Source organism: Camelus bactrianus, chromosome 7 (assembly GCF_048773025.1).
Source record: "Camelus bactrianus isolate YW-2024 breed Bactrian camel chromosome 7, ASM4877302v1, whole genome shotgun sequence".
Classification (NCBI taxonomy): domain Eukaryota; kingdom Metazoa; phylum Chordata; class Mammalia; order Artiodactyla; family Camelidae; genus Camelus; species Camelus bactrianus.
The window spans coordinates 55,556,927-55,579,498 of record NC_133545.1 but is presented as its reverse complement, the minus strand read 5'-3'; the positions used below and the strand labels follow the sequence as shown (position 1 = coordinate 55,579,498).

The 22,572-nt window shown below is 37.0% G+C and overlaps 1 protein-coding gene and 1 long non-coding RNA gene across 8 annotated transcripts in view; one reads left to right on the top strand and one right to left on the bottom strand.

Annotated features, from left to right (window-relative positions):
* Positions 1-2,530: 2,530 nt before the first annotated feature.
* THSD7A (thrombospondin type 1 domain containing 7A) overlaps positions 2,531-22,572 on the bottom strand; it is a 557,221-nt gene continuing 537,179 nt past the window's right edge. For 4 of the 7 annotated variants that reach the window (XM_074367421.1, XM_074367425.1, XM_074367420.1 and 1 more), the window contains 6 exons: positions 18,287-18,460; positions 14,709-14,804; positions 11,867-11,949; positions 11,305-11,515; positions 8,654-8,741; positions 2,531-7,936 (listed from right to left, as the gene is read on the bottom strand). In XM_074367421.1, the coding sequence (XP_074223522.1) occupies positions 7,852-7,936; positions 8,654-8,741; positions 11,305-11,515; positions 11,867-11,949; positions 14,709-14,804; positions 18,287-18,460 (737 nt within the window). In that variant the 3' untranslated portion in view covers positions 2,531-7,851. The remainder of the gene's footprint in view (positions 7,937-8,653; positions 8,742-11,304; positions 11,516-11,866; positions 11,950-14,708; positions 14,805-18,286; positions 18,461-22,572) is intronic. The other 3 variants (XM_074367422.1, XM_074367426.1, XM_074367427.1) reach the window with 3 other exon arrangements.
* LOC141578163 (uncharacterized) lies at positions 12,595-22,388 on the top strand. Its single transcript, XR_012508188.1, has 5 exons — positions 12,595-12,953; positions 16,018-16,119; positions 17,186-17,236; positions 18,325-18,473; positions 18,840-22,388. It is a non-coding gene; the product is annotated as an uncharacterized LOC141578163 (long non-coding RNA).

The following is a 22,572-nucleotide window of genomic DNA, read 5'->3' as shown; positions in this document are numbered from 1 at the left end:
GGTTTGTTTTTAGAAATTTGCGATTGCCTTTTTCTTAATCAACCTCCCTCCCATTTCCGGGTATTCCCTGCTCCCTTGTGCCTCCCACAGGAATTTCCCATGCGATGAAATTAAAATTGAGAGAAAGCTGTGACGGAATGCTCTCTTGTACAGACTCCAGTCTCAAGATAGTTTCCCAAATCCTACAGCTCCCGCCTCCTGACATGTCCTGGGCTGTAACTCCTGCGATGCCAGGTTCAGCCACTACCGATTTTACTTCTTCAACTGCTTGTTACTGTTCTGTCCATGTCACAACACTGTACTTTTGGAGAAGTTTAGGTGAACATACTTTGAGCAAATGAAATGAATATAAAATGTATTCAAGAGGGAGCACTGACAGACAACTTTAAGTTTTGGATAAATTAGTTGGTTACTTAACCCTAGTGACCTCTTTGTAATTGATCTGCTATTTTACCTTAACCATTCTTTGTATATAAATCTCACATTCATTCATTCTTTTATTCAATTATTCATTCAACAAGAATGTGTTTATTCTATGTGTTGGGGTTCGTTCCAGGCAAGGAGCAAAACAGGTAAAGACCTGGCCTCTCATGAGAGGTGAGAGAAAGAGAGAATAAAAACATAACAACAAACCAAAAAGAGATACAATATCAGGTACCATAAAGAAGGGCAGGAGGATAGAGGTAGTCAAGGAAGGCTTCTTAGAGGAGGTGACATTTGAGCAGAGACCTGCCTGAAGTGAGGGAGCTGCCAGGCCTATATTGAGGGGAGAAATGTTCCAGGTAGAGAGAACTGTAAGGGCAGAGCTCTAAGGAAAGTGTGGTTTTAACAGAAGATTGGGTTCCAAATTCATCACCTCCACGTGACCCTGCCCTCAAGGGCATGAGAGTGAGGGTGAGCTTGCTCAGGAAATAGCAGAGAGCTGGGGGCAGTGAGGCTGGAGGGGTCCTTGTAAGAGCATCTCTGCCTCAGATAAAAAACTAGATTGTGGAGAAATAAAATCCAGAAATTTTTGTTGACCAAAAGTTGAAATACAGTTGACGGCCTAAAATTAACCAGTTTGGCATCACCAGAATTGCCATTTACAAATGATACGTTCTAGAGGACCACATCCAAACAGCCCACACATATATGCAAAGATAAAAGCTGCTCGAGTTTACTAGTCTTCAAGGACATAAACAATGAGAGGGCTTGATGTTTTGCTTCAGCCTGGATTGGGGCTTTTTCATAACTCAAATTATGATCGAAAAGCTATGGCCTTTGCCTTAGGTGTTGCCAGGGGGCGGACCAAGGGCATTTTACCTGTCTGAAACAGTAATAGAAAAAGAGATGAAGCTATTTTCTAATCGTATCTACTAAATTTAGCCCATTTCTCTCTCTGTCCTTTTCCTCCCCCATCCCCATCATGTTCATTAGATTATATGATCAAGGAGGAAAATGTGGCCTGATATATAACAGGTTGTTAACTTGAGTTACCTTGGCAGGGAGATGCTATGGAGGAAGGTGAAAAGGGGGAGTGAGTTGGAAAAAAGAAAAAATGAAAGGACAAGACTGCAGGATCAGAAAGCCTGATTGCATTTAAGCGTGTTTGTATGTACACACAGTTTTCAGAGCCATTGACACTGACAGGAACTGTAAATCGTGGTGGGTGTTGGCTTTTCTTTGTAGTATGTTCAGGGTTTAATGAAAGGAATCACTAGGGACTTGGACCAGTGACATGTACACTGGTCATGTTCACATTTGTGTTTGCAGGACGTAAATTAAGAGTTGCAAAATAAAAAAATGAAGTTAGTCACGTGACTGTGAGTGTCCAGGTACATATAAAGAAATAATGTGGTTTATTTTGAGAATTTTCATCTAGATTCAGTTCTGATGGACAACACAGAAAATAAGGAGACTGCAAATCACCCGTTCTTCATCAGGCGTTTGAGGCTAGTTGTACATTTTGAGTGGTTCATACAGTGTGTTTAACAGGCTCCTTGCTTAGTTATATTTTAGCAAACAGCTATTTTAGAAAATGTGTGAACTCAAGCTACCCTGGCAGTAATGATCTAATTTGTGCATCCTTTCCTGAATTTGTTAATGTGTGAATCTTAATTTGGGGAATTAAGGGCATCTTAATTTGTTACTGTGCGAGCTTCTGTCTTGTTTTCTAGGATTGCTCTTTTACTGGTAGACAGAGGGGAAAGGGACAGGGAGAGGCGTGCCTTGTGGCAGAGGGGCAGGGAGAGCTGTACCCTGTTCTAGACGTCTTACCATCCTCTGCTGCTTCTCTTGTAACTGACTGGAAACCAAGGGGTTCTTTGTCCGTGATGATTAATCTGTGGCCTCTGCAAACTTTTAAAGTAAAGGTTTGCATTTCTCAAACTTTCTAAATTGGAGCTGTTTAAAAAAGAGAGAGAGAGAGAGACCCAGGAAAGGGCAATACAGTAGTAAAAAAAAAAACAAACAAAAAACTGGTTATTCACTGAAAAAAAATTTTTAACCCACATTTGAGCAGCAAGTGATGCAAATTAAAAAGACACACGAGTAGAATGAAAATGATTTCTGTGTTTATGTTTGTCAGCAACGTAGTTATTTACAAATAACCCATATGAAAATGTAGAAAAGCATATTACATCTTCACATGCCGTCTGTATGAACTGAATAAAGCTTAGTGACATTATTTGCAAATCTGTAGTTAATTGTACATAGACATTTTGTGCATTAAAAAAGAAATGTACATAATTTAAAATAAATTACATTATACAATTTACAAAGTAATATTAACAAAAACTTAGACAGCTGCCTCCTTATTTAAACAAAATAAATATTCAGGTAATTAAATTAACCAAAAAAAACACATTTCGGGGATTATAATTTATAGAAAGACATATTGCAAACTTAATAAAGGTATATTTTACAATGACAGGTACTGATCACTTCAAATCTCTGTGCTAGAAACAGGCAGGAAAAAGTACCAGAAAGGAAATCTTAATGTTTACTTTTTAAAAATAGAGTCCTGAAAAACAGTTGGGAAGAGTTCATTGAGGGTTTGAAGTAGGTAATCTAGGAACTATTGCTGGGGGGGGGGGGGGGGAACACCTACAAAACGCAACAGTAAGACTGACACCGATGATACCCTGAATAGACTAGAGATTTCTGACCGCTCAAAACATGACTCTCACGAACTAGAAGTCTTCATGTAACTGCCCGCTTTAAGATCTGGCTTGGTAGAAGCACAAAAACAAAACTACCAAATCAACTATATCCATGTAGCATTCGTTTTACTCATTTAATAATGTAGACAGAGCCATCCTTCAGCGTCCCTGCTCGATAGGGAATCACCCTACCACACTGCACAACATATTTTCTGTAAAGAGTCGTGTCTGCTGGGCCCACACTTGTTTCACACACTCCCAGTCCTGTTCTGCAGTCCCGGCCACCTGAGAGCAGGACCAGGCAGGATGGGATTGGCAGAAGTTGCAGTTCCCACATCTTAACCAAACCCAGGAAAGCTCACTGTCAGAAGTGAATCCTCAATTTTTGTTCAGTGACTATGATCCTTTCAACAGCCTTGAGCTTAGAGGGGAAACAACAATAAACATTTGAATTTGGTACTATTTTTACAAATGGTGAGATACCCGCACCCCCCACCCCCACCCCCCGGTCATTTGGGAAGCCTGATTCTTGTAAATCCATTCAAACCCGGATTCAGCCTAAGAACGGGCTCTCCTTTCTGTAAGTTTTCAAAGGTGCAGGCCTCCCTTGCCCTTTGATAGGGCAGGACCTGAACAAAGAGGCAAGAGAGGGGTAGGTGGAGGCGGAGTATTGGGTAGGACTAAATCTAAGGTACGAATCGACAGTTTTATGGAAGACGTCTTTTTTTTTTTTTTTTTTTTTCCTTTTGGCATGTCTTCCACAGCTTTCGTTTCTTTTTGGCTTGTGTCTTTGACCAGTACATTCTGTTTAAATCAAAAATGTTCACTGTCTAAGTGACACTTTGACTCCAGTAGGAAGGACATATAGGTATTCAACTCTTTTTCTTATTAAAAATTTAGGCATGCTTAGTAGGTGGTTCTGGGGGAAGCAGACAAGATTAGTTGTTAAGAGAGCAGAGTAGGCAGAGAAATTCATCATCAAGGAGCAAGGATATATAGGGCGTTAGAGGAAGTTAAAAAAAATGAGAGGTGTTATGTGCTTCCTGTAAAGTCTTAAATGAGTGATTTTATCTTGAAATGTCCAGGAACTTAAGAGGGTTCTGCTTAAGACACTATGACAATTGCCACCTGCCTGAACGATGTGGCCAAAGCCTAACAGCGTGGCCAGGGACATGGACATCATGTAAGGAAAAATACTAACCACGATGAAAAACAAATCTAGAGTGAAGAGTTACGTGTGTGTCATCACTAAACATTCTCTTCTTTTCAATGTCTTAGATACATATGGAAACAAAAGCCACTGCTCATACTTTACAGTGCCTGGCAGAGTGTCTCACATGGGATAACGTAATAGTTTCTGTCTTGTTATAAGTACTTTGTGCTTTATTATAAGTAATTAAGAACGTGCTTTTATGCACTGCTTTTCAAATTAGCTTTAAGCTACAATGTAGGGTCCTCAGAACAGCTTTGAAATAAGGATTATGGTCAATTTCCTAGACTGGGTATTGATGAACGAGCAAATCAACCACTTTGAGGAGAGATCAGTTAGCCACTTATTTATGGTTTATATTGAAACAGTCCAACCAAACAGTGTAAAACTATTGTCAATATTTTTCATTTCTTTTTTCTTCTTAAACCAAGCAGACCTGCATATTTAGAGAACAGTAATTCTTAATCTTTGTGAGCTCACAGACCATTTTGGTAAGGCAAAAGTGTCAACAGACAAGTTACTGCTACATTCCCCTCCCGAATTCTTACAATGAACAGGAGGAGTAAGATTCTGATGAAATTCCAGTATTTAACTTGTTATTGACTCATGCCAGGAACAAAAATAAGGCCATTTTCATGTTATAATAAGCATGAATATAGGAACCTTCATTTGTCCAAAATAGTCAGCTAGCTACCTTCACCTCCCTATACCTTTCTAACAAGAGGCCATCCAGTGTGTATTTATCCTAATGAACTTCCAATATGCTCCTTAGTGTCAGGTCACATTGAACCTCATTTCCTCCATATATGTAATGTTGTAAAAGGTAATCAATTTATGAATAAAAAAATCTTGCATTTTCTTAATATTTTATAATTTTGACCCATTAATTCATTTAATTCTAACAATATAGGTCAGATGATACTGAGTTGCCTTTGGAATTGATGACATTTTACAGTAGCGAAAGTATAGAAGTAGTAACAATATTTTATTCCAGTCAACAATTTCAAGGGTAGTGGCTGTGGCATGGCATACATTAGCTGAGTTCTTCAAGTAACTGCAAAAGACTCTTTGTCAACCATTTTGGACAAATGGAGTTCATTTTATTCAGAGATCAACTTGAGGATTATGTGGAAGACCCCTGAGTATATATATTGACAATCACAGGTTTAGGGTGACAGTATTATTTTTGTCCTCCTCATTAATAAGACGGATGAAATGGAATTTGTTTTTATGCTTTTCCTTTAAGGTACAATTTTCATGTTGCTGACAATCTGTTTGCTTTGAAATTATTTATACATAGTTTAATACAGTGACTATTGAATAAGGAATTAGTGCTTGCCATCTTTAATGCATACTGAAATATTCAGATATCTGTTCATTTGGGGGACACTGACATCCTCATCTCATTTTTTATAATCATTGCAGATACTCTACTGAACAGTAGGAGGAGTTCAGACTCTAGTATAAAGGTAAAATACTTTCTAGTACAAACCACTTTTATAGCAACAAGATAAAACACCTTGTGATACTATTTTTTAAAGACCTGAAAACCTAATGTCCTCCCTGCTCCCAAAGGTTGTTGCAGGAAATGTTGCCTGAAAAATGGTATTGCTTTTTAATGGCACCTTTTGAATTTTCTTTTCATGTGAAAGAGGTTGACCAAGTTAGATACCATTTCACTGTGCCATTCCCAGGGCTATGTCTGTGAAAAATGAAGCTGCTTCCGATACAGTGGTAAATTTAATGACTGTTTTTCATCTTTGAAATTAAACACTGATTGCAGTTGGAGGGTAAGTGAACGAAAACTCAAGATGACACATGGAGAGTCAGCACTGAAAAAACTTCTAGACCAGCGACCAGCAAACCACAACTTGCTAATGAGGTCTGCTGACTTTTTTTTTTGTTTGTTTTACTGGAAAACAGCCATGCTCATTCTTCTACATACTGTATTGTGTATTGTCTAGGGGGTGTTCTCACAGTGGCAGAGAAAGTTGCAACACAGACCTGGCTGAAAATATTGACCATCTGACCCTTTACAGAGAAAGTGTGCCACCCTTGGTCTAGATATTTAATGAAGCCCTGGACAAAATAGTGATTCTTCTCTTTTTAAAATTCTAGTTTTGAAATCATGCATTAAAAAGGCTTGCTTCAAATTTCACTAGTGAGAAAGACAGAACTATGGATTTTGAAATAGATTTGATCTGAAACTAGAAAAACAAAGCGGGGAGAAGGAAAAATCAACACACAATTTTGATTTCTTTTAGTTACAAAAATCATCAATACATTATTTTCTCCATCTGCTCAAAATTAAAAAGACAACCAGCTCCTTTTTTTCTTTTCTTTTCTTTTTTTAACAAAGCTAACAAATATAAAATTCCAGTCATCAACACCCTTCAGAGTACAATTAAAAACCAAATAGTGGGATCCACCTTGGAGAGTAAATGAGTTCGGGACTTAAACACTTAAATTACCGCCATATTGTTGATTTCACAGTTACTGCAGCAATGAGGAAGGGTGTGGACAGCAGATGTCATAGTTAACTCTGTCCTGTCGCCATCCCAAATGAACTCGACTCTCTTCAGGACACAAGAACTTGTACATGTCTCCATGACACTCTGAGCACAGATGTCTTCATCCCATATGAAAAGAGGCAGTTTCTATGGCAATACTGGTTAAGTGCCCATCATGCTGCACTAATATAGTGCAAAAATGTGCCTTCCATGTAGCAAAAAAGATGCAGGCAACCAGTTTGAAAATTAGGGAAAGTAGAAACGTATTAATACAAGCAAATTAATTTTCCAGACAATAACCACTATAAAATACTGAACTTGAGGACTCTTCTAAGATACTAGTACATGTCCAGCATTCATACTTCGGAGAGAGACAAGAATTAAGTCTTATAAAAGGGTCTTTGCCTCTGAAATGCAGGTCAGTGAAACTACCACCAAGATGCTGAATTTATTCAGTGGGTTTTCTGCTCAGTTTAGAGCTTATCTTTATTCACCATTAAAATTGCTTATTAACAAGTATATGATCTGACATAATAATGTGTATCATTCAATTGAGTATATATGTTGTTATATCTGGCTATAGTAGTGTAGAGATCTTGGTATAGACTCTTCATGCGAAAATCTTACTATGGGTTAACACTGCAGACAGAGGCTTGCATCAGGCATCCTACCTGGCCAATTCGACCACCGTATTTTAGAGACGAAGGTGAACTGTCAGTTGGTAGATTTCAGAAAAGATCTCATAAAACTCTCAGAATGCAGCATGTATTGAACTAAATCTCCTAGAATTCTCAGGGCTGATGGTTTCTTTGTAAGTGGTACTGTCTTGATATCTTCAATGGCACTGTGATTTTCACTCTTTTCTTTATGATGATCTTTTAAAAAGTTAAAATGCATTTTAATCCCCACGGTTTGAATAGCTTTTTGGCCTCTGGGTATCTACAGCAAAGGCAGAAAGCTGAAACCTGTTGTTGTGGGGTAAGTTAACAGTTTACATATCTGCATCTCCATCATAGGCTAAGGTTAAAGGTTTCAGTCGGTTGTTTTGCCTTCTTTGGGGTTTCTTTGGCTTTTTGCTGTTAAAAAAAAAAATTGGGAGAAGGAAAATCAACCTTCGATTGTAATTTTTATTGTTTTAAATGAAAAAATTGAACATTGATAAACCTAAATTGCTTAATTGCCTACACTGCCGAAATTCAACTTTAAAATTTGGTTTTCTAGTATCTTTGAAGCTCTCAGTTTTATGCTTTGAATAAACCTGAAACAGAACCCTTCAAGAATTTTATTACCCTGTAAAAGATAAATGAGTTAAATGGAATTCCTCTAGTACTAACAATGGAAATAATGGTACAGTATAATCATTTATATTTGTCTGTAAACCTTCATAAATAATGTAATTTATAATTAATACATGTGTTAAAAGATAGTTGAATAAGATTGAGGTTTACCACTATATCTTCCTCAGGAGTAATGCAATATAAAAATCCACAGCTCACCGTAAGTATACAAAGTAATAATTGCTTCTATAACCAAGGAGAATACAATTGAGAAGATGACCTGGGGCAGCTCTGGCTCATCTTCAGAAATTAAATGGCTCAGACTTGATAGTTGTTAAGACCATCTAAGGCTAAAACCATGTTTATTCAGAAATTCAGACCAATGCTAAATAAACATGGAATACTTATTTGAGATGTTAGATTGCTGTTTTTGGTTATGGCCAATTGGAAGTATTTTCTCTGAAATAAAAAGATGATTATACATCCCCTTAGATTTTGAAATATTTAAACACTCACCAAGCTAGATAAATCATGGAGACAATGAAGATGAGTAACACAAATGCCCCAGCTGCTACACCGTAAACCCAGGTCTTTAGTCTCCCATCTAAGAAGAATGGATATTAGTCATTAATTGACATTAGTCTGGTATATATATGACAGTCTTTAACTATGACCAATGACCAGTCACATATGACTAAGTCCTTTCAAAACTCAAAATGAATTCCTGCTTCGGCACAGTTAATGATTAATGCAAAGCTGCTATTAGGAGTTAGATGTTCCTTCATTAAAGATGAATTATCAATGAAAATTGAAAAGCAGTAAATAATGTTTCAGTTTTAGTTCAGATTTCAAGTTAGTACATCTAAATTTCTATTGCTGCTTACCTGAATTTTACTGCAAACTCAATATATGTGTAATGCTATATAAACATTTATTTCCTTCTGATTTTCATTCTATCTTGAGAATGACAATTGAGAGAAAAGAAGAAAAAATAATGCAATTTCGAGAAAGTCCTACAACTTCGAGTTGATGCAGACAGGTGTCTGAATGTAAACTTTTGTTATTTAGACATTTTTTTCCCCAGCTGGATTGAAAGTTAATATATTTACATTTTGGAACTACTAGTAATCCTTTATCTAGTTTACACTTAGAGAGTTCTTTAAAATTGATTTGACAGTATTATTTGTAAAAAATAACCAAGTCTGATTAACATATAAAAGCATCTCTAAATAACTGTTTTCTACCTTTTCTATTATATGGAATCAGACAAGTCTTTATTTTTTCTTTCTCCAGTTTTATGACTAAGGACTTTATTAAACTAGGTTTTCTGATTTCATTCTCTTTGAACTTCACAGTTTTATATTCTGAAAAAAACTTCAAATGGATGATATTATTAATGCCTTTGCCTAACTTAATTTGATCCTCACACCAACATCTATTTTCTGTTGTACTCACATAGCTGACCAGAGGATTTTAGCATTAAAATTATGTATTGAGCAGATTGACCCCACAGAGACTAGAGTTTATCCAATATTTGGAAGGTAAATCAGTACTGTGAATTTTTTTTTCTCCTAGAGCTGGATCAACTTAGGGTTTCATTTGCTGGAAATAAACCAAGTTAATATTCTAAATACCCCCCTCCTTTTTTTTTTTCCAATTCTAAAGATTTTAAAATATTGAGTCTAGGTTCACAATCAAAAGAGCAGTTCTACTGTTGGGTTTATTGGTCCTGACAGAAATTTAACAAGTATTTTTGGGTTTTTCATAAAGCAAGAGCAAGGTCTAATTGTACATTTTTAGAATGTACTTTTTTAATGTATTAAAATGTTCACTTTAGGAAAATGATATTAAATTTTAAATGACAATAATAATATTCTCTCTATAAAAATCAGTTTTGATGTGAGATCTGCTTGGATTCTTGGTCAAGACTGCAAATGACCATTTGCTGGTCTGCTATCTTGGACAGAGAGAAGAGTTTCCCCTGCTTACACAGACAAGTCAGCTTTGCAAAATTTATTTTCAGCTCAAAACCTAATGAAGGCAGGGATGGTGTGGTTAAATGTGAATCATCCCAATATTGTAAATACTTAAAAAATCCCAATATTGATTTACCAATAAGAGAAAATATTTTGACTTAATGCATTAATAATAGGGATGTGCTAGCTGTGCAGATCGCTTCCTTCCGTCCTCATGCTTCTACTGGAGTTAGGAAGCAGCTGATGCCTGGGAACTTCCTTTGACTATTCTTTTAGATTTTTTGTGGGGGAGGTAATTAGGTTTATTTGTTTTTAGAAGAGGTACCGAGGACCTCGTGCATGCCAAGGATGTGCTCTACCACTTGAGCTATATCCTGCCTCCTGAGACTTCCTTTGGACATGATCTAGTAGTCCCTGCAGGGTGTGAGAAGAAGTGGCATGATCTTAGCACCTTTTAAAGCACCAGCTTAGTTCTACAGATGAACATACAGCTGTATCAACTGAAGAGAGAAAGTGTGCAGAGCAGGGATGGCATTTCATCAGCCGCCAAGCTTTTGCCTGTATGGACTTCCAAGTCCATTACCAGATACATTAAGAGCTGTCTGCTTAATATGACAAGAGTCTGGTCAGTCTAGACAGGAAGGCTCCACCCCTGCCCCGTGTATCTGGGGCCAGTATAGATTCTGAGTATTTGAGTGTGCCAACGCTTAAGGGCGACAAAAACTGGACTGGCTGACAAGTGTCCCCTGGTACAGCACTGCATTACCGACTGTCCTATTTAAGGTTCAAATTATTAACACTCTGTAGTCAAAGGGACAATTGTTGAATGTCTTTATAGTTTTCTCCTAATCCTGAATGATAATGAGCTTGCTTCCTAAATGATATTTTCATTGTCAAACTTTTTTGTTCAATGTGAAAATAATTCTACTTGTAAATTTGGGACTGAAATTGAAATAATAATCAATCCTAAAATTTTTCTGAGAAGAAAGTAATTTCATATCTCTGAATTTTAGGCATGAGTGCTTTTTTCATAATAGTAAAAAGTGGTAAGACTATATGGCAGTATCAAAATAAGTGAGTACAGATGAAATAATGATCTCATATGAAAATGCTTGCTCATTGTTTAACCATTTGGCATTGGTTAAATATACAGCTCAAGAATTCTACATCAACACTGTCCAGTCACTTCACCTGGCCCAAATGGCTGCAGAAACCAGGTCCTTCCCCGTCCTGCTGGGTTACTGGAGGGCTGGGTTGGATGTACTGCCCGACTGGTTTTCACATCTCCTCTTTTGTCCTCCACAGTGGGCATCACCACCACGGGGATAAGCGTGCACTGCTCAAGTGTACCATTGGAAGACATGACTTCAGTGTACCCTTCTTCACAACTGCACGTCCTCGTCTGCAGGAGAACAAGACGTACATGCAAGGTGATCTTTGAAAACATAACAGACCCGGCTGAAGTGCAGGCTTTAAAGAAGTCTGTTTCTGGGAATTTACTTCATGAAATTTGTCAGAACTACATAAAAAAAAAAAGAACACACTTTTTGTACTTTATACAAACTTACTCTAACAGTAGAATCAAGTGCATTCAGAATTGTTTATATTGATAAAAGTAGAGGTCCCCAAATAGAATTTTTATGCCTCAAGACATGCTTTTTTGGGGGGTGGGAGGGATGGATTGTATCAGAGGCAGTGAGCAGGGTGACAGACGATGAAGCTGGCTTGTCTACCCTCATGAATTCACACATACCTCGCTGCAGTACGAGTAGGGTTGACTACACGGTGGGTTACAAGACCTGTCAGCATCAGGCTGGCGCACCACCAAGCAGCCCCCTGCAGAACAGAAAATCATATTTTGACAAGTAGCATCTCTTGCAGTGAGAAAAGTAGGTCATTGTTATAGACTTGTCTTTGAATCCTGAAGCACCTTGGGAATCCTATAGATTTTTCTGAGGGTGACTGAACGTGAAATATTTGGTTAACCTTGACCACTTTATTTAGGAACTTGAGGGCCTTCTGATTCAGAGGAGACAGCACAGTACCTGCCGCTCAGCAGGTGGTTGATAAGCACTTGCTGAATGGGTGACTTTATAGTTGCTACTTTGGAAATACGAACTGCACATAAGCTATTCCTGCCATTGTACCTAAGGCTAAGCCTAGCATCAAAAAGCAGATTTAATTATCTTTTAAAGTTAAAATTCTTTCTTGGTTATTCAAATAAATAGTTTTCATATTAAGATAAAAAAATCTCTTTATGTGATAACATGTAGATGTATTTTTTATAATGCATATTTCTTTCTAAGAGAATCACCATTCCTACTAATTCAGGATATTTTGGGGGTGTAGGAAAGGAAAACAAATGTAGCTACTAAGTGGTGTGTTTGCATTATTGTTTTAAATTGACATTGTAGCTCTCTATTTAGCCCTTTTCTTTCCTAGTACAGTACCAGGTATGCCTAAGTCATTATAATGAAGTTTCAAGATGAGAATAGATGTCATAAAGAAACAACATTGGTGGCATGGAAGAAACTCAAAGTTTCAAACTATACTTGTTCAGTTTAACAGAATTTGAGCAAAGCAAAATTTTTCGTTTACTTATGGAATTGATGATCCTCTGGAATTTAATCAAACGTGCCTATTGTTAATTCTTTGCCTAATCTCAATATTCTAAAACTATTCACAGAAAAATTGTTATGCAAAAGCAGTTAGTCATCGCAAGGCAGTTGCAGTTAAATGGCCAAATTGAAGTTATCATCGTTAAACAGATGAAGACAAAGAAAAACATCTTGAGTTTCTTGTAAGGACAACTATTCATAAAATTAAAGCAATCGATTAAGGTAGGTAACATACTTTACATGCTTGTCTATTTCTTATAAAGAATCCCATCTCTCCTAAAAGATGGAAGAAAAATGTATATAGAGTTTATGACCAATCATTTACACACTATATTATTTTTGGCATTAGAAGGGAATAAACACACAGGATACTTTAGGGAAAAGAAATTGAAAACATGATTTCTACAGGAAGTCTTTTAAAATCTGACTTACCTTTGCACTGGGGAAGAGCCCCAACTTCAGTGTGAAAAACATGTAGAAGAAAGTGCAAATATTTGCATCCATATTTGAAAAAAAAACACAACACATAACTGGAAACTAGCAGGACCTTTTGGGGAAGTTATAAAACTCTCTGTGACAGTTTAAAGGAGAATGTAGACATTCGTTTTCAACATTTGCACCAAGTGGACCACCTCTGTGATGCCTTTAGGTTCAGAAAGCCTGTGCTTCCCTTCCCAGGGCTCCTTCCCCTCCTGTGCCTCTGAGAGTGGTGGCGGAACAGGTTTTTCTCCCAGAAAATAACACTGTGAAAGAGCAAACAGTCTCCTGGTAGGTGTCTTGTCTTTGGTACATACGTGTCCACCAGGAGTTGCTATTATCAAGTGTTTCTTAACACAGAATTTTCATGTATAAAATCTTCACAAGAATACAGTTTGACATCCTGCTCTAGCTTTCCTAGGGAGGAAATGAGTAATTAGGTGATTTAAAATCCAATATAAAAACTGATGCTTTCCAAAAAGTATATCGATCCTGCTCCTGTCATCTTACTGTAGATAGTACAGCTAAATTTATAAATGGACATCACCCAGGGGCACCCAAATGCATAAGACTTTGTTTCCCTGCCAGAGGGTCAAAACAGTGGCAGCAAGGCAGCAGGTCCCCCTAACAGTTAACAAGCTGCTACTGGGCTCTGGAGCTTCTTGAGGATTAGGTCTAGAACGATGAATTGTTTGAGACATTAGATCTCTGGGTCCATGTGCTTGAGGGTGAGGTTGTGGTTCTGACATTGGTTTCCTTGTAGGAAATTTGCAGGGTGGTTCTTTCTGTCTCTGGACCTTTTCAAAGGGTCTTTGGGACCCTGCCATTTATGGGGACTTAGATAAGGACTTTTAGTAACTGCAGATTAGAGTAGTTCTCTGGGGGGGGGTATATTTGGATCAAAGGAAATTTTAGAAAAGTTCTTCATTTGGATTACTTCTTTCAATGGGTGATGATTTTTGAGTGGGGACGGAGCAGGCTGACAGTAGCTACCGGATGCTCTGAGCTTGAGTTTTACCAATAGGTCTTCTCTATTACTTAATAAAAAATTAGAAGTCCTAGATTTCTGAATTCAAGCAAAACACTTGGATTTGTATAATCACATTGTCTTGGTAATATCTGGTCTGCATGTATATTGCCTTTAAGGCACAGAAACATACAGTCGACAAAACTGACTTTTTTAGCATGTAGTGAGTTATTAATACATAAAATTTCTAGAAAAAATAATCTGAGAATTATTTACTTAAAATAATCATTTAGAGTTAGACAGTATTTTAATTAAATCTAGCAGCAATGTCTAAAATGGCTTGGTGAGGGAGAGTTTAATTGAAATATTAAAAAAATAATTTTTCATTGGTCACTAGGTACACAGCTCAGGCTTCCTGAATCCAATCATGTGTGGAATGTTGAAAGAATATCTTTGATTTCTTAATTATTCTCTTTAACCAATTACATATGCATTATAGGAGGATTTTCAAAGAACGGAGAAATGAGGTTTACCTGTTACATTTACTCCATCTGACCTTTGACACCAGACTGTTCGGGAAGAGCCCTTCCAAGCACTAGCCATCCATTTATACTCATAACACTGCCCATCTGCAGGGACACAGCAGATATTAACAGAGGCATTATGCAGTCCAGCAGGACAATCATGGAGATAGAGTATTAATAAAATATTTATTATAAATAACTGAAAAGTGGTAAGAAGTCCATTTTGAATAATTCAAATGTCAAGTTACTGTGCTGAAGTTGCTGTGTTACAAAATTCTAGATCCATACCTAAATCCATCAAATTTTCCATGTCTGCTGTCACACTATCTGATGTGAGCTTGGTTTTTAATTTAATGTTTTATTTAAAGTATGGCATGTTGAATGTACAGACAAGAATGGAGGATAACTGAACTATTAAAAAAAAAAAACTAAAAAATATTCAATTACCCACTAAATATTACCATTTAGTCCTATTTGCTTTAGTTTTCTTTTGCTTGTGGATGAATAAAAAGTAACAAACTCTGTCTTATATTCTTTCCTGATCTGATCTCCCTCCATGACTGTCCAGCAATACCCACTGTTTCTGAAGCAGACACATGCATTTCTGTGACATGTTTTCTATTTTAATATAAATACATATAATCCATAAATGATTTATAGCATTATTTTCAGGCAGTCTTAAAATTTCAAAAGTATCATACTGACACAGATGATACATAGATCATTCTGACACTAGCCAATGCTACAGATGAAGTATTTCTATGGGATTCTCAATGCAGACATAGTCAATTTATTTTAACTGCTATATAGAATTCCATGCTACTAACTACTACAGTTTATTTACCTATTTCCTCTATGGGTGAACTTTTTGGTTGTTTTCAATTTTTGCTATTACAACAGTGCCCCAGTGGTCAGCCTTACGCAAGCCTCCTGATGCTTCTTTAAGTAAATACCTAAAGGGAAATGTCTGGGTATCACTGGAGGGATTGCTACGACTTTACTAAATACAGCTCATTGTTTTTTTTCTTTAAAAGGTGCCAATTTACATACCCACTAGCAGTAAGAGTCACCACTGCTCTAAACCCTCACAATCAGTTCCAGATTAAAAATTTTTTTTGTCAGTCTTGTGGGTGGGGAACACTATCTCATCATTTTAACTTTTAATTGATTACCAAAGCAATTAAACAGTAAGAAAAACATTTGGGGCATTTAGATTTCCTCTTGTGAATTGCTTATGTTTATCTTTTGGCTCCCCCATCCCTTTTTTCTTCTGAAATCTATCCCTTTCTTACTGAATTGTGGGAATTTTTCATTCTAGAATAACAATTCTCAAACTATGGCCCAAGGACCAGGGGAGACTGACATTCTTTCGGTGTATGAGGTGTGTGTGAGGACCTCCCCCTTTTAACTATACATCTGGGTGAGTAAGGTTGAATTTTCTTCATATACATAAACTAAACTAAGACTGCAGTAGAGTGAGTGCAGAAGCAGATAAGTGAATTCAGTGGTCTCTCATTAAGCCAGATGTTACAGAGATTTGAAAGAGTGTAAAACAGGACCATGCATGTCGTTAATTTTCTTCTTGTTTTGGAAGCTAGTTACTTTACAGGAAATATCTATGGTAACATAAAATTGATGTATGATTGCTTTAAATTAACAAATGTTTTACAACTTCACTTGTCATTTTTAATACAATAAATTTTGATATATATGTAACTCCCAAAGAAAAGCAGTTTGGGGTCCTCAACAATTTTACAGGTATGAAATTGTTTTAGAAGGCTGAGAAGTTTTAGGATAGTTGTTCTAGACACTAATCCCTTAAAAATGACTTCACAAATAATTTTTAAGATCTGTGGCGTATCCAGTAACCTTGTTTATGATCTATTTTACTGCATTGAAGATTTAAATTTTAATTTAAAAGTATTTTCATTGTTTTCTATTTTTGTTGGGGATTTTGGTGTCAAGTTGGGGAGATGCTCCTCATCTTTTTTTCCCACCCAACTTTAAGATTTCATGAAAATGGGAGTTGTCTGTTTCTTTAAATTTTACTAAAACTCAATTAAAGCCATTTAGATTTTTAGTATGTGTGCATGTGGGACTACGTATTTGATGGATGTGTGTTTTTAAGAGGGATAGAATCTATGATTTAGCATCTCTATTAATCTTGACAAATTATAATAACATTCTAAATTGTCATCATGTTTTTACATTTATTAGCAAAATTTATTCATAGAATTATATTTCTTAAATACTATTTTTATTTGTAGTCTTAATAATTTTGCCCTTTTTTTCCTTCGTTGATTTTGCCATGAGGTACTCTATTTTGTTTGGTCAAAAAGCAAATTATTGGTTTGCTGATTATCTTCTTTCTTTGTTTTCTATCTCATTAAATTTGTAATTACTTTACTCTATTTCCTTTTTCCTTTTTTAAAAAAAATTGAGTTGAAAATCTAGCTCATATTAAACTTCTCTCTCTCCTATCTAAGCACGTGAGGCTTTAAATTCCCTTCAAGTACTCCTGTGCTGCACCCGCATTGGTAAGTCATGCTCTAGAGATGGAGTTTTCAGTTTTCACTTGTGTGTGTGCAGGGGGCCGGGGGGATTTCTTTCCAGCCGTGGTATTTGTGATTCCTCATTTTATTTCATTGTCATTTGGGGTAAACAATTCTTTTTTCCTTTGGGAATTATTTCATTTATTGTAACTCCTGACCTTGCTCTCCTTTACCTACCCTGTCCCAGGAATATGCAATGCTTTACCTGGTTGGTAAATTTGGGAAGATTCAACTAATAGGATGGGTAATTCTTTAATTCTTGGGTTAAGTCATCTAGCCCGTTGGGCTGTCTTTCTAGGCACTGTTCTCCAACATTCCAAACTTCCTTCAACTTCTCAGTAATACAGGTAATATTCTGGCTCCTCCCTGCTAATGTCATACTCTTTAATTGCTCCAGAATGCAAGCAGGGATGAGAGGGTTGTCTGTTGAGCCTGACATTCTCCACTAGATAACAGTTCTTTTGTGTTCATTTAGATTTCTCTGTGTTCCCAGACTACGTATGACATTTTAATGCTCTGTGGTATTGTTTATACTGGGTAGATGTATATGTGTGTACACAGACTTATAGAGAGATACAGCATATATGAAAGTACATGTTTATATATCAAATTTAGACTAATCTTTACCAGTACTTTGACTTACCAGTTTCTGAGAATATACTGAAATATCTCATTTTGCTTTTGCTTTGTAATTTAATTCTTTCTTTTGATTTAAATAAATTGAGGATATTGCTAGCTTCATACAGGATCAGGACTGCTATAGGTGTGTGAACAATATGCGTCTACTGATCTCGGCCTCCTTTAGCTCATAAAACTGGGAAACTTTTTTATGATATTTCATCTCTAACTTACAAAGGGTGGCTAGACTTTTTCCCCTCTAAATCTTTAGAATTCAGAATCATCCCTGTAACTCACTCCTCAGCCTTGAGTGAGCTCTTAGCAGACTTGCTTATTTAACAGAAAACTGTGTATCTTACGCTTTTGCTTATCAACACAAACCTAAAATAAACAGATTTTATGAACAGTAGCACTCACCATCACATGATTTTGTTTCTAACATCTGCTCTGGGCAGAGATGTTGATTTTCTAGTTCTTGGATAATCACCGCTCTGGAACGGACCTGTATCCCACCGAAGCCTAGGTCCTCCCCGTTCACACAGGTCAGCTGACACAGGCTCCACGAAGACCAGTCCTTCAAATAACAGTCACCTGCAAAACACAGGTTTGTAGTTTATACCCACACCCAGAAAGAATAACCACCAGATACCCGTTTTATGTTTAACCCCACTGAGCAGTATTTTTAGGTATACATGATATTGGTAAGATTACATAAATATTTAATATTTGCAAGCTTGTGTGTATTTTTATAAATTTGTATTAATGTTATTTTCTGAGTGACTAACTGGGTGTAGACTGTGTTGCTTGATGATATCAAATATAACTATAGTTAAGCTTGTCCATCATGATTCCCCTTTTCTTGAGACAACAAATACTTGCTTAAAACCTACTACCACTCTTGTCATTGTTATCATTAAGCACTTGGTACTATTTAAAGAAAATTTAAGTATACATTAAACTTGTCTTCTAGGTGTTCAAAATTTCAGAAGAGCTTGAAGTCCAAGGCTGAGAAAGCTGGTATTCATGCTTGATTCCTGTTTCTTCCCAAAGGTGTAGAGGTAAGACAGCTCCTCCGGGCAGCTGCAGTCGGGGCACTCACGCACACCATTTCCTCTGATCCACATCTTCAAACTCCCCCCACCCCTGGCTTTTTTCAATTATTTATTGAAGAGTAATATACATGCAAAATGATTACGTATCACAAATGCACAGATAACTGAATTTTCACAATCTGATTAAATGCTCATGTAACCGACATCCACATCAAGCAATGGCATTCTGAAAAATTTCAGAAACCATCCTCTTGTTACATACGGAATAGTACCACGGGAACTTTCTCATGTTTGGTTTCTTTCCCTCATTGATGTTTGTGAGATCCATGATGGATTTCTGTAGCTCTAGTCTGTTCACTTTCACTGCTGTACTTCATGGTATGAATGTGCCACAATTTAGATACCCACTCTACTACTGGTGGGCAGCTGGAGATTTGTTAAGTTTTTTTCCTGTTGTGAATACTGCTGTTGTGAACGTTTTAGTATGAGTCATTTGGTGAACTTACAAACGCATTTCTTTGGGGTATAGAACTAGAAGTGGAATTGCTGGGCTGTAGTATGTCGTGTGTTCATCTTCAATCATTTTGAGAACAGGGAAGATTTAATGAAATACCTTTCCCATACACTTATTCATTCTTCAGGACTGACTGCTTGGGGATACTGTTCAGAGAATACAGTGAATTTCGATAAACACAAATCCATAAGGGGTCCTTATCACTTTAATTATTCCAGCCATATCACATGAATAATTTATTTTGCCTTATATTATGCTGAAGATGTCCAACATGAGCCAAGTTGCCTGGAGAGCTGATTAATGAAAAAACTTCTGCCAGGATTAAGAAATCCTGGAAAGATATGAATTACTGACTAACAGATAGGTGTATAATACTAAAGTGGAGTGGTTTTTGTAGAACTTAATTATATGTCCTTAATACTGTGTCTAACATCATCTAAAAGCGAAGGAAATTCTAGTAAATTTTGGAAGTGCTAAGGAAAAAGAAGCGAGTAAGAATTAAGTAGTCTAAGAAAGTTTTAGAAATATTTATTTCTCTTAGGAAGTACTACTTTTGGGTTACTCATTTTTTAATTATGTAGGAGAAACTATTAAATATAAAATAGAGAAACTCCTGTCAAACTCCTTCACCTCAGGGACTGCAAACTACATGGAAATAAAACATACGTTTTTACTAATAGGTTTTATCCCTATGCTTACGTCACTTGACATAGTGTATTTTGCCACAAAAGTCAGTAAGTCTTCTAATGGTAGTCTGTGAATTATATAATTACCACTGCAAAATAATCCATGTCAGGCTTCAAAGATTTAATAACAGCAAATGAGTGTGAGGCATTGACTTGTACTAAATATACCTTCATATTTTGACCATAGAAACCAGTGTAATAATAAAACGACACTATGCCTGTCAAAGAAATGACAATTAAGTGTCTGAAATGCATTTCCTAGTTCAGTATTCTACTGTTTAAAGCTTATTAGCTCACATATCGCTAGCTTTCAAAACCCATCACTAGGGAAGATTAGCAAGAGAGGAAATGAAATGAATAGGCTGTAATTTATAACAGAAGAGCAGCCTCCCCCTGGATTTGTAATTGCTTTGATTAAAATGGTGTGTTTGCCCTATTCTATGCTACTATGGGATCTTAGAATTTTTTTTTCACATCACTTACCACAGATTTCAATCTTAGGATTATTTGCGTCCCTATTAGAAGAGCAACTATCCTCTCCGAGGACAGGCTATGTTTCTCTTCCACTGTATGTCCAGCCTTGAGCCCAGGCCTGGCCTACAGTGACCCTCGATAAGTCACACTCAAATGCATGGTGATTGTGGTGCAGGAAGTAGACTGAGAACAAGCACAGAGGCTCCACAGCAAAGCACAGTGACATCAGTGCCTGGCAAGGGACAGGTCCACTCAAAGCCATGGGTGTCACAGTGTGACCCTAATGTGGCACTGGGGCTGTGTGTAGGAACAGGTAGGCCTTCCACCTTTTAGCTTTGGTCACCTTTGGTCAACTGTGTGGACATTCAGCAATCAAAGCCTGAAGATTCAGTCCTTGGCCCCATCCAGAGCCCTCACCTGCTGCCGCAGCCCCAACCTTGGTCTGCAGTAAAGTAAAATGACTTTATTATCAGATTGTGCAGGAGCTCTGGACTGAAATCAGGCCAGTCTGGAGGGAGGGGACAGGAAGTGGAACAGAACTGCTGGATCAGGAAAAGGTTATTTTTAGAACATGTGGGAATGTCATAGAAGCAACACTTTGCCTAGGTCTAGAAAGTTAGTTTTAACAAAATATTTCTTACTGTGAAGTAGATGGAAATATCTATGTACACAAAGACTATTACAGTTGAATACACAGAGGGAGGAATGCCCTCAAAGTCTAGCATACAGTGAAAAGCACTGGGGGCCGTTATTTTATTTTCTGTTCCATTTATTCATGTTGTCTCAATATCAAACTACAGAAACTACCATATTTACACCTCAAATAATTTACTTACTAAATGAATAAATTGATGAGTGAAAGAATGAACAACCCTTACTGTTAGCTTTTTGGGACTTAGTCCCATTAAAAAATTTTAATAATATGTTATTTATCTTTAGATTTTTCTTAGATAATGTCCTTTTTATATAGAAAGCCTGTTTCATACCTAGTAAGGTTAGCCAAATCCTTATTTTATTTTGGGGGGCTCTTACTTGAAATAACACATTTCTCAGAGATAATTTTTTAATCACAATTATAAACAAACTGGGAGAATAAAAACCTTTCTCTTTGAGGTTAAATATAGGCAATCCGCTTCCAGTCTTGCTCGTTGCTGGCCTGTGAATAAACTGGTGCCCCTGCGTCTTTCTCAAGGCCTTGGCTCATGCTTGACGTCAAGCCCACATTCCTATCATTAGCAGACTGCTGTCTGCCAAGTATTTCTAAGCTACTTCTATACAACATGTGCTTTCTACATTTTACTGCATGCACCTCTTGTGTGAAACGCTGAATTGGAATGATTTCCTTCAATATTTTCTTCCCTTTTTCCTTAAATGACTATTTAGCAGGGGGCAGAATTTTAGGTTACTGATTATTTTCCACTATATTCTGAATATATTCTGCTGTCTTTTGGCTTTCACTTGAACCAAGAGGATTTGTGTTATGATTCTAATTGATTATCTTCAGTTGCAGATAATCTGCTGTTTTCTTTCTGAATGCTTTACAAATTCTTTTATTTGTCTACATTTTCACTGTAGTCTATCTAGGTGTGAATTTGCTGTTGACTCTATCCAGGACCCAGAGGAAGCTTCTGTTATGACTTGAATCTTTCTTTAGCCACTCCGTGCATAAACACTGCCTCTCTCTTATCCTCTGCTTCTGGAAATCCTAAAAGGATGTGTGTTCTATCCTTTTTTTCCTCAACTTTTCTTTCATGCTCTCCCTGTTGTAGAAGTTAAAACTTTAGCAGGGTAGGTGTCAACAGAGGCCACGTGGGAGATGAGGACTTGAGCCTGACCTGGCAGTAACGAGACAGTGTCCCCTTCATCCACACTACTGGGACTAGCTGTTGGCACAGATACTACTGAATGAGACCATTGTTGACATCCTTTAGCTCAGACTTACATATGCAACCCCTTCTCCATCCTGGTCCTGGTAAG